This window comes from Eublepharis macularius, chromosome 7 (genome assembly GCF_028583425.1).
Source record: "Eublepharis macularius isolate TG4126 chromosome 7, MPM_Emac_v1.0, whole genome shotgun sequence".
In the NCBI taxonomy this organism is placed as follows: Eukaryota; Metazoa; Chordata; class Lepidosauria; order Squamata; family Eublepharidae; genus Eublepharis; species Eublepharis macularius.
The window spans coordinates 130653032-130669492 of NC_072796.1; the positions used below are offsets into that span (position 1 = coordinate 130653032).

At 41.3% G+C, this 16461-nt stretch overlaps 1 protein-coding gene across 1 annotated transcript in view; it reads left to right on the forward strand.

The window, feature by feature from the left end:
- Window positions 1-16461, forward strand: part of TG (thyroglobulin) — a 224437-nt gene that overhangs the window by 93226 nt on the left and 114750 nt on the right. The window contains exons 35-37 of the mRNA XM_054985907.1: window positions 1730-1738; window positions 3505-3561; window positions 12861-12995. Of these exons, the coding sequence (XP_054841882.1) occupies window positions 1730-1738; window positions 3505-3561; window positions 12861-12995 (201 nt within the window). The remainder of the gene's footprint in view (window positions 1-1729; window positions 1739-3504; window positions 3562-12860; window positions 12996-16461) is intronic.

A 16461-nucleotide genomic window follows, 5' to 3' on the forward strand; every position in this document is an offset into this window, starting at 1 on the left:
GAGATTCTTTAACTTGATGTTAAAATAACATCACATTGGAGAATCTATACTATCTGACCAAATGTGGTGCTATTACCTGACCTTCAGTCTGAAGTGGTACATCCCACACACGAGCTTACCAACTCACTGAGGGCCGGTCTAAAATTTTTAGAACTAGGCAGTTTTAGAGGGCCATGGTTTGTATAAAACAATGTCTAGGAGTGCTAGGCCAGAAGAGGTTACCAGTTTCCAGCTCCCTGTTGCTGCTGAGATGGAATCTGTGGTTGAGGAATCAAAAATTCCACATCTGTATTTGTTTCGGGTGCAAGGTTGACAGATGCAGTCAATGCCTCAGATGTTAGTTTGTGACCAAGGCAAATTTTGTCTTGTTTCTGTCTTTTCTGATTTACTGCAAGGGAAAGCCCAAATATTATAAGCAGGGAAGTCAAATCAGATTTGCTGCTGATTCAGAACTTACGTTGATTCCGCACACGTTGGATAATGCACTTCCAATCCTCTTTAGAGATCATTTGGAACTGAATTTTTTGAGTGTGAAACAAAAAATCCACTTCCAAACGATTGCTAAAGTGCTTTGAAAGTGCATTATCCAACGTGTGCAGAATCAGTGTTAGCCTTTACAATGTCACCCATAAAAGCAACTATAATCAAATAAAAATCATTGTTCTGATAAAGAATGTTAAACTCATACAGGAGAGTTAGATGGTTATCTTCAGGGGTCATTTTGTAGAAAAAGAGCTGGAGGAACTCATTAGCATAACTCATTCGCATAACTCATTAGCATATGCCACGCCTCTTCCCATCACTGGAAGTGTGTCATTAGTATAACTGATTTGCATATGCCACACCCCCTGATATTACCTATTCTGGCTGTTTTGGACCCAATCCTGGCCATTCAGGGCCAAAATTGGGCCCAAAATGGCAAAAAGGGGGTGAAAATGTCTGAAAAGGGGCCCAAAATGGTTAGGATCAGTCCGCTGATAAGCAGGAGAGTGATCCACCACCCGTCAGATGCCCGATCTGGGCCTTTTCGGCCCCAATCCAGGCCGAAACGGGCCCAAAATGGCAGGGCCACCTGACATGTGAGTGACCTCTTTGGGGAACTACCGGAACTGCATTCCTGTGCGTTCCCCCTCGAAATGAGCCCCTGGTTATCTTATTGTTTCATGCTTCCATGTAACATGAGACAATGTTAACTTCTATAATCAAACAACAGATAAACACAAACAGCCAGCCGCTCTGTAGGTCACTTACTGATACCGATCATTTCCAGTACTTAGTCTGCAAGTTTCTTTGTCAGATGCCAGTAATGCAAGGCCTTACTAGGAAGGCAGAGCAGAAGAAACCTTGCAGTCACGCACATTGAAAGGAGAACTGAAATTCTAGTCAAATTATGCAAGCTTCAGAGAGAACACTGAGGTCACCTCTGATCATTTTTGTGTTGACTTGCTGATTATTTGTTGGAGACAGAGGCCATGACACTTCCCTTTGTATAACTTAAAATCCCAAGGGCATCTGCAGTCTGGAAGAACTTACATTTTTTTGGAGGCTAAACTCAGTTGAACTGTTGGTTGTCTTTTTTTATATCTCAGGCCTGCTAATTAGCATCCTGCTTCCCGGTGGCTTTTCCCCGTAGGTCTCATATTTCATCCTATGTAGTGTTTATATTTTCTTCATCCTTTCCTGACCATCCAATTATATCAACCAATAAAACTTTGTTTGGAATGACTAGCTGACCGCAGTGGTATTTTGCATGCATGGGTGGAGTGTCTCAAGCTTATTTTTAAAACTCCACAAGAAAACACACACATGCACTCTCACACACACAAAACTATAGCACTGATCCTGTATCTCTTACTGCAATAGAATAAAATAGAGAACTGTTTGTACTTAATTTGTACAGTAAATGTGCATGCAGCAAGTGGTGATAGAAAGGAAGGGGAGGAATGGGAGATAGAAGCATAATATGGGATAAATACGATTAAATGCAATTTGCTTCCTGTGCAAATTTTAGTTGTGTGGATCAAGTTTTCATAGAATCATAGACAAGGTTACTCATTCCAATCAACTGCTGAAAGTATGAACATCTATCCAGTACTATCAATAGAACAACCTATGGCAGACTAGTCCAACTTGTGACTTGCTAAATTAACTGTTTCCCTCTCAGCTATCTGTGTCATCTTACTGGCTCTATAATCTCTAACATTTGCTGCCTGCCAGGGACTGAGAGTCTCTCTACACGAGACACCTCGGTGCGTGTTCATTAAGTGTAGAGAGACGCAATGTTAGCCAGGAAGCGTAGTTTTAAAAGACAGAGCTGGCGGAGAGTTTGTTAATTTCACCTTTACCTCCCTGAAAGCTCTGTCAATTTCACCTCTCCAGTCTAAAACTGTGTAGGATCGCAACCAGAGGGCAGCGAGGAATGGAAATGGGCTGGAGCAGCCTTCCAGAGCCCAGCTTAGACTTGGAGAAGCTATAATAGGCTGAAGTTTCCTTCTGGGCATTTCCCAGCCCCTTCACATAGCTCCAGTGTATAGCAAAGTGTTTGCCATGCCGCCGTCTCTGTCTTTTTGAACTACCCTACCCGGCTACCATTGCATCTCCTGACACGTGTTCTTCACGTATCAGATGTCTCGTGTAAAGAGACTCTGAGAAACAGGGAGTTGAAGCATTGAGTGGATTGCCACAACAGGTGGCTGCTGGTACAGCTACCAAAAATGAGATATAGTGGGTACAACTTTCCAGCCTATGCATTAAAATGCTGTGCATAGAAAACGGAGCAGTGCAGAAAACTATCTTTATAGTATGTAGCTCTGGACAGTTACTTCAAGACCATTAAGGCACAAGTTGTAGCCAGAGCTTCTGTATATGATTGCTATCCCCAAACGAGTTCTTCCACATCCATGGGCTTTTACTATGGTATGGAGTGCATTAGGACTCCTTTGGCTGGCCTGTCCCATTCAGATATTGCCTTGCAGGAATGTAACAAAATAAATTAATTTGGGGCTCTTTATTAATAATCAATTGTAGGATGGAAGAGTCTCTTCACATTCCATCCATTTATGAGCCACACGAATCATTTTGCAACCACTGTCTTTTTTAAATATACATTTTATTTAAAAGAAAAGAAAAATGACATTTGAAAGTGCATAAAGAATCTTGAACAGAGTACAAAATAAGAGATTTTTAAGCGACAACAGAAAATATAAGCAAGATATATAACACAGCTAAATTTCATAATATTACTCCTCTCCCTCGATTGGTCTGTTACACAGAGAAAAAACTATAATACTTCTAGGTAAATATCTAATCACATATTTTTAGGATTCAGCACAAGGTGAGACTAAACATTTTGTAATCAACGTTATATTCAGCCTCATAATATTTATTATATTAATTTATCAGTTTACCTGTTTAGCTTAACTATTAGTCTATTTTAATATTAATTATACATTCTCAATTTAATAACTTTTTTTTAACAAGCTGTATTCATATATTTTTCCCCAGTGGCCAATGTCCCCAGCGTGTGCCCAGCTGTTCATTTACCTGGAACAGAAGAAAACGGTAAGGAAACAAAATACAGAGAGACCGCAAAATAGAATTTCAGGGTTTTCCCTTTTGTAGACTGTCCATTGTCTTTTGAACTCAAGAATTCTCTCTCAAAATTCTTTCCTAATATTTTGTTCAGAGCATGAGACTCTAATCTGGAGAGCTGGGTTTGATTCCCCACTCCTCCACTTGAAGCCAGCTGGGTGACCTTGGGTCAGTCACAGCTCTCTCAGAGCTCTCTCAGCTCCACCTACCCCACAGGGTGATTGTCGTGAGGATAATAATAACACACTTTGTAAATTTATTTATTTATTTGATTTGATTTATATTCCACCCTCCCTGCATCAGCAGGCTCAGGGCAGATTACAATTTATACAACAATAAAAAATACATGTACCTTTAAAAACCAATAAAACTAATTAAATATTTAAAAACGCACACATATTTAAAAAATGTTCAATTGCTCTGAGTGGGCATTAAGTTGTCCTGAAGGGCAGTATATAAATCCGTTGTTGTTGTTGTTGTTGTTGTCGTCGTCGTCGTCGTCGTCGTCGTCGTCGTCGTCGTCGTCGTCGTCGTCATCATCATCATTCTCTTTTCCTGTTTCAAAAGACGAACTCTCTTTGGTTTCTTCATTCATTTAATTTTGAGGGTTTTTTAAAAAAACCATGTGATAGTGTAGATATCCTCACCTGTGGATTTCTGCCTGTTGTTGGGCCGCTGTAATATGATATGAATGGTAAAAAAACAGTCTAATGCAGCAAGGATATGTACAGACAAGTCCATGCTTGTGCTTAATTATTTGTTTAATGTCTCACCTTGTTCTTTTCCACCTATTCTCATAGTACGTAAATAAATAAATACTTTACTTCTTAGAGATCTAAATCGAATGCTCCTCTTCATAAAAGAGAATTGATTCGAAACTGACTCAAATTCCTACAAAGAGGAATAGGAAAGGATTGCTCGATTTCAGGTTGAAATTTGGCAAAGAGGAATTAAGAGAATTCCCACTTGGACCAGTCTCTCTAACCTAACCTGTGTGTGTGTGTGTGTGTATGTTATATGCCGTTAAGTTGCCTCCGACCTATGGCGACCCTATGAATGAAAGATCTCCAAAATATTCTATCACTAACAGACTTGCTTGGATCCTGCAAACTGGAGGATGTGGCTTCTTTTATTGAGTCAAGCCATCTTGCTTTAGGTCTTCCTCTTTTCCTACTGCCTTCCACTTTTCCTAGCATTATTGACTTTTCCAGAGAATCTTGTCTTCTCATGTTGTGACCAAAGTACAATAGCCTCAGTTTTGTCTTCTTAGCTTCTAGGGAGGATTCAGGCTTGACTTGATCTAGTACCCACTTATTTGTCTTTTTGGCTGTCCATGGTATCCGCAAAACTCTCCTCCAGCACCACATTTCAAATGAATCAATTTTCTTCCTGCCAGCTTTCTTCACTGTCCAACCTACCTCTCTGAGCCTAGCCTACCTCACAAGATTGTCGTGAGGATAAAAAGAATGAGAGAATGATATGAACTGCTCTGGGTCCCTGTCGGGGAGAAAGGCAGGGTATAACAGATATAGAAACTTCTGATGAAGCCAATAATCAGGAAGATAATTCAGTGACAAGGGCTAAACAAAAATGCACCTTATCTCAAGATAATTAAAGGTACAAACAGGCCCTAAAGATCCTATGAATTCCTTCAGGAAGGAGCATGAAAATTATTCTGCTGTTTATTCATTCAGGCCATCCCAAATGGGCCATGGAAACACAGAGCCACTGAACCTTAAAACGTTGCCCGACCTACTTGTAACTGCTCGTTCCAGAGAGCTGAGGTTGTGCCCTATTTATAAGCAGCGTAGTTTAACATCTAGATAAACATCTGGCATACTTTCCTCCTGCTGTGCCTGATGCCCAGTGCAAGCACTGTCAAAAAAAATGCAGCGGGCTTCCATTTCGCATCCAACAGCCCCTCCGTGCCATGAAATAACAGCTTTGTATGCATGGCAACATAGTAATCCCAGAGGTGAGATTATAGTTATTATACCAAGGAGGGGTTAGGGGGGAAATGGCACAGGCTGCTGCATTCTTCTCCAGCGAGGCTGGCAAAAACATGTGAGCAGAACACGTTTGAAATAAAACATATGCATTACGCATCATTCCCCCTTCCTTGACGGTCGGCAGGGTGGCAGCAATGTGGTTGTTAATCTAAACGGCAGTGGCTGCAGCCCAGTGAAGTACACAGCAAGAGAGGCACGCATCACAACAGACTTCTTATCCCCCTCCCCGTTTTTCTTTTCTAGGAGAGTCCTACCACCTCCCAATCAATTCTGCATGCCAAGCTTTTCCCCAAAGCTAGAGTAATTTGAGCAGCGAATTGCTGTTATCCTGTTTATTATATTCTCACCGCGCTTTACCCCAGTGGCATCAGGCATTTTTGTCAATGTTTATGTCTGTCCCCAAAGGCCTTGCTATATAAATGCGGAAGGCTTGAGAAAGCGGAGGAGGGCAAACAGAATGTAATGCGTTCTTTCCACATATTCACATTTTTTTTTTGCCTTTGCGAGTTCTACCCTAAACGACAGATGTCTCATTTGACTTCTGCTCGTGTCCCAGTTTGGAGACCAGGAAGACATGCGCAAAAGAGATCATCATCATTGTAACTGAAAAACCTAGGACTCTCTCCTGCGCTGCAGTTGAGAGATCTAATGCAGACAGAAACTACAGAGACAAGAGATGCAGCATTAGAGTTTGGGAGTGATGATAAAACTTCTAACCACAGATGGGAAGTCACTGTGGCCTGGAAAAGAAATGTTTTAAAGCAATGGCTGTTCAGCCTCATGTCTGTCACAGCTTCTTGGAGTTCTCTCAGCCCCACCCACCTCACAGAGTGATGTCGGGGGGATAATAGAATACTTTGTAAACTGCTCTGATTGGGCATTAAGTTGTCCTGAAGAGCGGTATGCAAATCAAATATTATTATTATATTTCAAATTTCTCCAACATTTTCATTTTCCCTACGCCTCACCTGCTCCCAGAATGGAAAAAAAAATCCTCCTCACACTTCTTTAAACTTTCCAGAAATTTTACATATCTGCTTAGGCTTTGTTTCAGTTTTTTTACATTTATAGTCACTGATAGTAATGTTCGTAACCGTGGCAGGCCTCTGTTTATTCAGGAAGCTGTTTTTCAAGGACTATCCTCCTGTTCTTTGCCCAAAGTCCGTAATAGATCAAACTATCGCTGCTGCTTCTTCCCACATCCCAGTGAAAAGAACATCTGGAAAACAGCAGCCGTCCCCATGGGATGCGTGTAATTTTGCAATAAAAGTTACAGAGCTGGTTGGATTCAAATTGCTGTAATTATCCACTGAACGTGGTTACCAAAATGGGGCTCGGTGGGCACGGTTTGAACTGTACAGAAAACGGAAACTTCTAAGCAATGTGGAGTTCTGCTCATGCAGAATTTTCCCTGAATTGGAAGTTTTACGTATAATGGTAATGAGGACTACGGCATGGATATACACCTGTCTCTCCCGTGGATCGCGATGTCTGAAAGTTGTCGTGGGTTTGCTTCGTAGTGTAGCTAGATTCCAACAGCCTCTCTGTGGTCTTTCAGCGATGCTGTACTTCTTTAGGATTCGTGTCCAGGGGTCATTTCGTAGAAAAAGAGTTGCAGGAACTCATTAACATAACTCATTAGCATAACTCATTATCATATGCCACGCCCCCTGACCTCACCTATCCTGGCTGTTTTGGACCCAATCCTGGCCATTCAGGGCCGAAATTGGGCCCAAAATGGCAAAAAGGGGTTGAAAATGGCTGAAAAGGGGCCCAAAATGGTCAGGATTGGGCCGCTGCTGAACAGGAGAGTGAGCCACCACCCATCAGAGGCCTGATCCTGGCAGTTTTGGGACCAATCGTGGCTGTTTAGGCCCGTTCCTCGTCATTTTGGGCCCAATCCAGGCCAAAAATGGGCCCAAAATGGCCAAAAATCAGGTGGGCGGGGCCACCTGACGTGACCTCTTTGGAGAACTACCAGAACTGCGTTTCTGCGCGTTCCCCCTCAAAATGAGCCCTGGTAGTATCAAGGCCACTTTAATCAGTCCTTAGATCCAACTTTCCCTGGACTGTTTTACTTCAGGTTGCAGTGGAGGCAAGGGGTGACCTATTTAAAAACCACCCTGTACCTCACTACATAGAGAAAATTAATATGTCAGGGAAAAGAATGTAGACTTCCCTTCCCCCTGTTAGTCTACTTTTCTCTTTTCAGGGAATGTTTTGCACCTCACTACCAGCAACCTGAGGTGGATGAGGTTTTATCACTGCTAACTACTCACAAGTCTTGTACAGACCATCTGTCTGTGCCTTCAAGATGCATGCAGGGAGGGAGAGCAAACTGAGTCATCTGCATGGTACAAAATCAAGTGGAAGGAAGTATCTATGTACGTGCTCCCTCTCTGTGATTAGCAATGTTCAGCAAGCAGCATCGGTGAACATGGAGACGGAGCATATGTGCAAGCACCTCTTCCATGCTTGCATATCTTCCACTGGACAGACTGATAAATAAATCATATGTTGGCCCCAGAAACCTAATTAGAGGTTTCCATGTTTGGGCAGTGTCGTTTAGCAGAGGAAGTGCGCTTACAGGTGGTTATGAGCTGGTTCTGCTCGCTGGTGTGTGTGCAGGAGAGAAAATAACAAATCATACACTTGCTTATACTTAGAGAGGAAATAAGAGTTCTTTATTGTAGGAACACCATACTCTGATAGGAAAGGAGGAGCGACAGATTCTAACTACCTATCTAGTCTAAGGATGGGCATGGGTACTAGAACAAGTCCTGCACCCATGCTTCCAAGATAGAGGGAAGAGAAGGAGAGAGATGGTGCCTGGAACAAAGCCAGTAAGAAGAGAAGAAGGAAGTCAGGAGGAGGAAGTCCTGAGAACAGCAATCTGCAGTATAGAGAATTCCCTGACCTCTCTATCTTTCTAAGTCTTTGGTTTGTCCCCCTCTGAAACCTGAGGAAAGGAAGAACGCTGAGTCCTCCTCTTCCAACACAGATGACTAAGTGATTGTGTAGAGACTGAGGGCAGGGTCAGCATGCTTTTGCCCATTTGTTCTTTCTCTCTCTACTTAGACAGATTGTCTGTATAGAGCTACACGATGTTCAGTTTCCCACTGATTGGCAGTGATGGACAGTAACAATGCTATAATTTATATTCATCAAACTTTTCACATTCTGTACTCCATCATCATATTCAAAGCATAAGATAAGAAAATTAAAACATGACACTATAGAAAACGTTCCATCGTTTCAAGGAAGAACCATGCCAATTAAATAGCCAGAACTGTCAGATGATGAAAGAGAATGATTCTTCTTTAAAAAAAATGGAAGTGTAGCTGTCACCTACAGTTGTCATTAGATCAGAAACAAATGTGAATGACAATAGTTGGATTTCCATATGCATCCTGCACTTCTTCACCAGATTCAAAGCATAAAACAAGAACATTTGAACACGATACTATAGAAAACATTTCATTGCTTCAAGGAAGAGTCATACTGATTACATAGCCAGAGACTTGTCAGGTCACGAAAGAGAGAGATTCTTCATTTATAAAGTGTAGATGTCACCTACAGCTATCATTAGATCAGAAACAAACGTGAATGACAGCCGTTGGATTTCTATTTACAAATGTGCTTATCTTCAATTAAAAATTTCAATTCTTGTAATATACAGTCTGAATCATGGGACATTGACTTCTTTTGGCAAGAGAGGACAATGTTTCAGAGCCAATTTCTGACTATATAAAAGTCTTGAAACTTGGCAGAAAGTCCCAATTAATCCTTTTCTAATATGGGAAATTAATGAAATGCGTTGTTAAGGCAATATATACGAGCCAAGATCCATTGGCGGATGACAATAAAGATCCCTACAACCTTCTTTTCCTAGTCAGGGTTGGTAGCCTGAAATGCGAGCTTCCCTCTTCCATACCTGTTGTAAGGCTCTTGTGACTTGTGAATTTAATATTAAGAATTCTTTGTGCTCATCAAGAAGCCACGTTCTGTTGCGAGTAACATCTACAACACTTTGCTAAAACAGGCATAAGTAAACCTAATTTTACTTTTAACGATGATATCCGTAGAACGTTGAGTCAGATAGAATTATTCCTTACTAGCATGTCTGAGATCTATTTTTTTTTTAAGTCATAACTCTGAATTGGGTAATGTTAGGACACTCAAGAGGTTTCATGACTTGCCCAAAGTCTTAGTCTGAGTCAGTAAAAATTGTTGCGAGTGGAAAATTATCCCAGTGAAAATGTCTCTGCAAACCGCTAAGGTAACCCAGACTCGTTGGCTTACAATGGAATCCAGACAAAACTTTTTCTTTCTTTCTTTAAAAAGCGTAAGTACTCATTTTCAGCTTTGTGTCTGGAGCGAGACACACCGCTTCCACTCTGTCGGAACTCAACAATCAACAGTGCAGACGGTAGAAAATTGATGTGTAATTATTGTTTTAAAAACATGCAGCTTAAATATACGTTACTGTTAAGGTTTCATTTTTCTTTGTTTTCAAGGCAAAAGATTAGATATGAATCAGTGCTTTTGAAAAAGGTTGTGAGGGTCCACAAAAGTTTAAACTGGAATTTTTCCCGCGATCACTTACTGTCCCTGTCATGTTGAAGATTACTTGATTAATATCAGCATGTTATGATTGAAATAATGCATCAGTCACTGAAAACTAAAGATTTTTCTGAACCTCTCATGTCTGTTGCCTTAGCCTGAAATTCCCTGTTTTGATTTCACTCTTTCTTGTGCAAACTGAGTCCAAGTTTCTTCGTTTCCACCCCATTTTCTGTCCCTCTTACTGTTACTCCCTCCCATAAAATGCATGCATTTGCCAACATGGTGTGTTATTATACATTATAGTTTGCCTCTGGGCCTCAGTTTCCTATTCCTGTTTTAAATGTCATCTTGAATTTTGTAGGGAATGAACATGGCATGCCCAAGAGTATACTTATTTTTATTTGTTTAATTTTGTTATTTATTATCTGCTGTTCTCACTGTGACTCAAAGTGGCTCACACAGTGTAAGTAAACTAGAATGCAGATGAATAAACAAGAATGCCGAATTTGGCCAGTTCTGATCTAAAAGATATCAATTCGCCTATTACACAGGAACAATAGCATTGTCGTTGTCTTCAATATCCAAGAGTAAATTCTCATAACAATTGCATTGACATATACTCACTTGCTAAGTTTGTTTCCTGTTGGATCGATTCAGACACTGGATCGATTCAGATAATCTCCCCCAACCTGTCCCAGATTCAGTGAGCTGAATCTAAATTTGTTGTTGCTTTCAGGCCGTGGTTCTCAAACTTTTTGAAGTGGGACCCAATTATTTATTTACATCATTTGTCATCTGTAGGGTTGCCAGGCCTGCTGCTATCATAGAAGTCTTCCCACCAATTGAGAAACATTAAAAATAAAAACTGCCGGCCTTTGTGCAACCCAGAAGTGACAATGGGTAGCTCTAGGAATTGCTGGAAACTCTATGTCCGCTTATCTTATTAAGTTACTGGATGATGGTTTATTGTTTTGCCCTCTGCCCTTCTTGTCCTTGTTCTGATAATTTCAGTCCTTATATTTTCCATTTTCTCTTTCATTGGCTTTATAAGGTCTCTGCTTACCATGAAATTTCAAACTGCATGTTTCATTAAGTTTTAAGGGGTAGGTTTATAAGTGATTGATTTTATTGTGTTTTCTTTATGGGACTTACCTCGAAATCATTTTGCTGGAAACACAAGGTATACCATGTTTTAAATAAATATTTTCCACTACCAGTTCAAAAATGGAATCATGGGTCAGACCCATTCAGCTTCTAAAAGTCTGGGTTGTGATGGATGAATTATTTTAATTTGATTTAATTATTTATTATTTGTCATTTATAATAATAATTTGATTTAATTATTTATGCCATTTATAACAACAACAACAACAACAACAACAACATTCGATTTATATACCACCCTTCAGGCTGACTTAAGACCCACTCAGAGCGGTTTACAAAGTATGTCATTATTATCCCCACAACAAAACACCCTGTGAGATGGGCGGGGTTGAGAGAGCTAGAAGCTGTGATTGACCCAAGGTCACCCAGCTGGCTTCAAGTGGAAGAATCAAACCTGGTTCTCCAGATTAGAGTCCTGTGCTCTTAACCGCTACAACAAACTGGCCTCTCTCATTGAAAATCAATACCGATTACATAGTGTGAGATTAGTATGGTCAATATCAAGGACATTTCAATAAGCAATGCCATATTTTATTTATATAGTAATGGGGAATACCGTAGTTTGGATTATCTTGATCTTGATCCCCATCTTTAAGATCCTTAAAGATAAAGATGTCTCTTTGGGACCAAGATCAAGATAATCCAGACTATGGTATTCCCCATTACTATGTATGGATGTGAAAGTTGGATGATGAAGAAAGCTGACAGGAAGAAAATGGATTCATTTGAAATGTGGTGCTGGAGGACAGTTTTACGGATACCATGGACAGCCAAAAAGACAAATAAATGGGTCAAATCAAGTCTGAATCAAATAAGTGGATCAAATAGGATTGCCAATATGGCCATAGCCCATATCTATGTGTGTTATGTGCCGTCAAGTCGCCTCCAACCCATAGCGACCCTAGGAATGAAAGACCTCCAAAACGTCCTATCATCAACAGACCTGCTCAGATCCTGCAAACTGGAGGAGATGGCTTCCTTTATTGAGTCAAGCCAGCTCATTTAGGTCTTCCTCTTTCCTATTGCCTTCCACTTACCATGGATAGCCAAAAAGACAAATAAGTGGGTACTAGATCAAATCAAGCTTGAACTCTCCCCAGAAGCTAAAATGACAAAATTGAGGCTATCGTACTTTGGTCACATCCTGAGAAGACTAGACTGTCTGGAAAAGTCAATAATGCTAGAAAAGTGCAGTAGGAAAAGAGGAAGACCTAACATGAGACAGTTGGACTCAATAAAGGAAGCCACATCCTCCAGTTTGCAAGATCTGAGCAAGTCTATTAATGATAGGATGTTTTGGAGGTCTCATTCATAGGATTGCCATAGGTCAGAGGAGACTTGGCACCATATAACACACACACGCACATTTATGTTATTTACAGTCTGCCTTTCTCACTGAGACAACATGGGTTACACAGTGCTGTATTCTTCTTCTTCTTCTTCTTCTTCTTCTTCTTCTTCTTCTTCTTCTTCCAGCAAATACAAATTAAGGTCATCTCAGATTTTGTTCTTCTCCATTTTGTTTTGCAGTGTCTTTGGACAAGTGGCAAAGTCTAGACAGTTCCTCATTTCTTGTTGATTCTTCCATTTCACAATTCGATATTGTGCACCTCAGCATAGAAGCCGCCAATGATTTCGCTTCTGCTCGAGACTTTTGCCTTTCAGGTGAGTAAGTCCCTTTTGTGGAACCAAAGTTCTTTTTCCTTCCACATAGTGTGAACCAGGGGCACCAGAAAGAATCAGATGGAATTTATATAGAAAGGGGCTCAGTGCAATCTGTTTGCTAAGTTCTCTTGGGCAGGAGTTCTGAAACTGGGGTCTATCAGGAGGCCTGTGGAATGCCTTTTGGGTCCCACAGATAGCCCTGCTGTGACAGACAAAAACAGGTTGATGCAACACATGCCTTTCTCATTTTCAGGAAGTACTCACTCCCAATGGGGTCCTGATTCCCCAGTTAGGGTACTCATCTTGCCCTTGAGCTTATCTAAGAGGTTCTCTACATGTTACTAAGTACCTAGGGATGCTTCAGTGAACCTCATTTCACGTGTCTCCCCTCCAACTTTCCATGAACTCAATCACACAGTCACACTTCAATTTGCTCTATGTCACATGTTTGATGTCAGTTCCTCCTCAACTGCTAAAAGTATCCCAATTTCCTCCACGTCCATTCCTTGAAATGCAGATCTTGACACCTTCTCACACCTTAAAGAAATGCAAATTGTCAATTCAAAGGAGTCTACAGTACTAGTAGAAACAGAGCGGAATTGGTGCTTTGCCCTCAGGAATCACTTGCAGATGCAGTCACACAAAGGGAGCTCCCGGGAAATCGGCATTCACGTACACTGAGCAAGAATAGCCTGCACGTGAATGGAGGACTAGACGTACAATCCTGCACTTGAGCATCCCTAGGTATTTAGTAACATGTAGAGAGATTCTAAGTCAATGTGGTAGGCTCGGCCTGTGATTCATGCAGCATCGGACTAAACACAATGTGCTTTGGCTGTGTCAGGTAGATGGGCAGGAGGTTGTGGTGGCTCTTTTCAGATCTTCTTCTTCTCACCATGTTTGTACCTCGCTTGCTTTGTTAACATGTAAAAAGGAAAAGAGGCAGCATCTTGTTCTCTACTTGAAAGGGATGGTGGAGGAAAATGATATCAAGTCATAGCTGACTTATGGCAACCTTAGTGGGGTTTTCAAGGCAAGAGACTCACAGTGGTGGTTTTCCATTGCTTGCCTCTGCTTAGCAACCCTGGTCTGCTTTGGAAGTCTCCCATCCGATTACTAACCAAGCTTACCTGTTCAGATTTGACGAGATCGGGCTTGCCTTCTTACCAATATGTGGGGAAAGTGATCTCTTGCAAAACTAATTTTTTGGCTGTTTTTGTGCTACGTAGTGGGAAAAAGCAAGAGTCCAGTAGCACCTATAAGATTAACAAAATTTGTGGTAGGGTATGAGCTTTTGTGAGTCACAGCTCACTTCTCCAGATACTTCGTAGACAAGGTACTCTTGCAGGTACTCTCTGTGCTTCATAGACAAGATACTCTTACAGGCAAAGTACAAGTACTCCACGTGAATTCATCTTTCACAGCAACCAGTTGCTTGTTTCCATACATGCAGTTGCACAGGCTAGAATCCCTAGACATGCAAATGCAGTTAAAGGATATTTCTTCAAATAAAAGCAAACATCAACAGGTGGAAATGTCTGCCAAAACCAAAACGAGAATCCTTAACTTGCCACAATTTTGAGAGCTGCTATGCTTGTTGGATTTCCCAAAACTGAGGAAGGGCCACTAAGAGATAACTAGTTCTAGTATATTATCAGATGAGGTTGTGGATCAGTGGTAGAACGTCTGTTTTTGCATGCAGAATGTCTCAGTCTCCAGCTAAAAGGATCAAGTGATCCTCTGCTTGAGATCTGGAAAGCTGCTGCCAGTTAGGACAGACAACACTGTCCTTCACAGACCGAGAGTCTTAGAGCCAAGCTACACGTGACGCCTGACACTAGTTGGACCCTTGTCAGCTTCCCTCAAGTTTTGATGGGAAACGTAGGCAGCTTGGCGGAATATTGGACAAGTGACAGTTGAAAAGTCCATTGGACAGCAGTCGGAGAGCCAAGCCGCAAGACCAGGATGCCTACATTTCCCATCAAAACTTGAGGGAGGCCGACAAGAGTCCAACCTGTGTCAGGCGTCACTTGTAGCTTGGCCCTTACTTGCAATAAGGCACCTTTGTGAGTTCTTGAGGCAATATTTATGGCACTATAAAAAAGTGAATTGAGTAGTTTCCAGGGGATCCATCATAATGAACAATGAGATGTGAATCAAGTGATCAGTGTTCTAGAGAAAGCACCATACATTTTCGTTGGTTTATAATTTTCTTGATTTTCTCTCACTGCCATCACGTGATGATTGTGTTTCCCCGTTTTCTTGAACAATCTGTGTGGCTTATGACACAGCTGTTACTCAGAGTGTTCCTTAGTTTTGCAAGCTTTTCTTGAGTATGAATGAAATCTTTTGCTTGAGTTGAGCAGAAGTGGCCAGCTGTTCTCTCTTTTGGTGAAGCTGAATATATTTATATATTTAAAACCTTCTTGGTCCGTTCTTTTATTAAAGTCGATTCCTGTCTTAAACCAAACTGACCGTGCAACTCTAAGCAGAGTTACTCTTCTAAGCTCATTGGCTTCACCCAATCGGCACTAGAAAGCAAATCTCCCTCCCAACTCACAGTCCAATCCTGTTCTCTGCTTCAATTAAGGTAAAAACATCTGTAACATCTGTTACACAGTGGTCTGAAAGATGCTGAAGAGCTCTTCTGTGTTCCTCAATACCTTCTCAAGTTGATGATATCCTTGATCCTGAGAGCCAGTTGGTGTAGTGGTTAAGAGTGGCAGGACTCTAATCTGGAGAGCCGGGTTTGATTCCCGACTCCTTCACTTGAAGCCAGCTGGGTCAGAGCTCTCTCAGCGCTACCCACATCACATGGTGATTGTAATGAGAATAACAATAACACACTTTGTAAACCGTTCTGAGTGGGTGTTAAGTTGTCCTGAAGGGTGGCATATAAATCGAATGTTGTTGTTATTGTTATTATTATTGTTCCCTGCCTCATTTCTTTACATCAGTTAACCTATCTATTTCTCTACTGAGCTTTCTCTTTGTTCTTTCCAATTAATTTTCTTCACCTTTTTGCTTCTTTATCTGTCTCCATTTTTGTAGGTTCCTGGACCCTTGGAATGGCCCTGCCCACAGATGAGATAAGCCCCATGACTTCTGTGGGCAAATAAATGTATCCCTTTCCCCAGCATGTGGGTGGTGCTTATTTACTTCCACGATCTGTAATTCTTCCTTTCCAGTGGACATGTAGGGAGAGGCTGTGGCTCAGTGGCAGAGTATCTGCTTGTCAAGCAGAAGGTCCCAGGTTCAATTCCCAGCATCTCCAGTTAAAAGGCTTCTTTAGTAGGTAATGTGAAAGACCTTCACCTGAGATTATGGAGAGCTGCTGCCAGTCAGAGCAGACAATGACCTTGGTAGACCAATGGCTTCACTCAGTGTAAGGCAATTTCATGTGTTCATATTTTCTCCCATGTCCCTGTCTGTTGCTAATTCTCAGTCCTTCTTTCTCTCCTCTCAC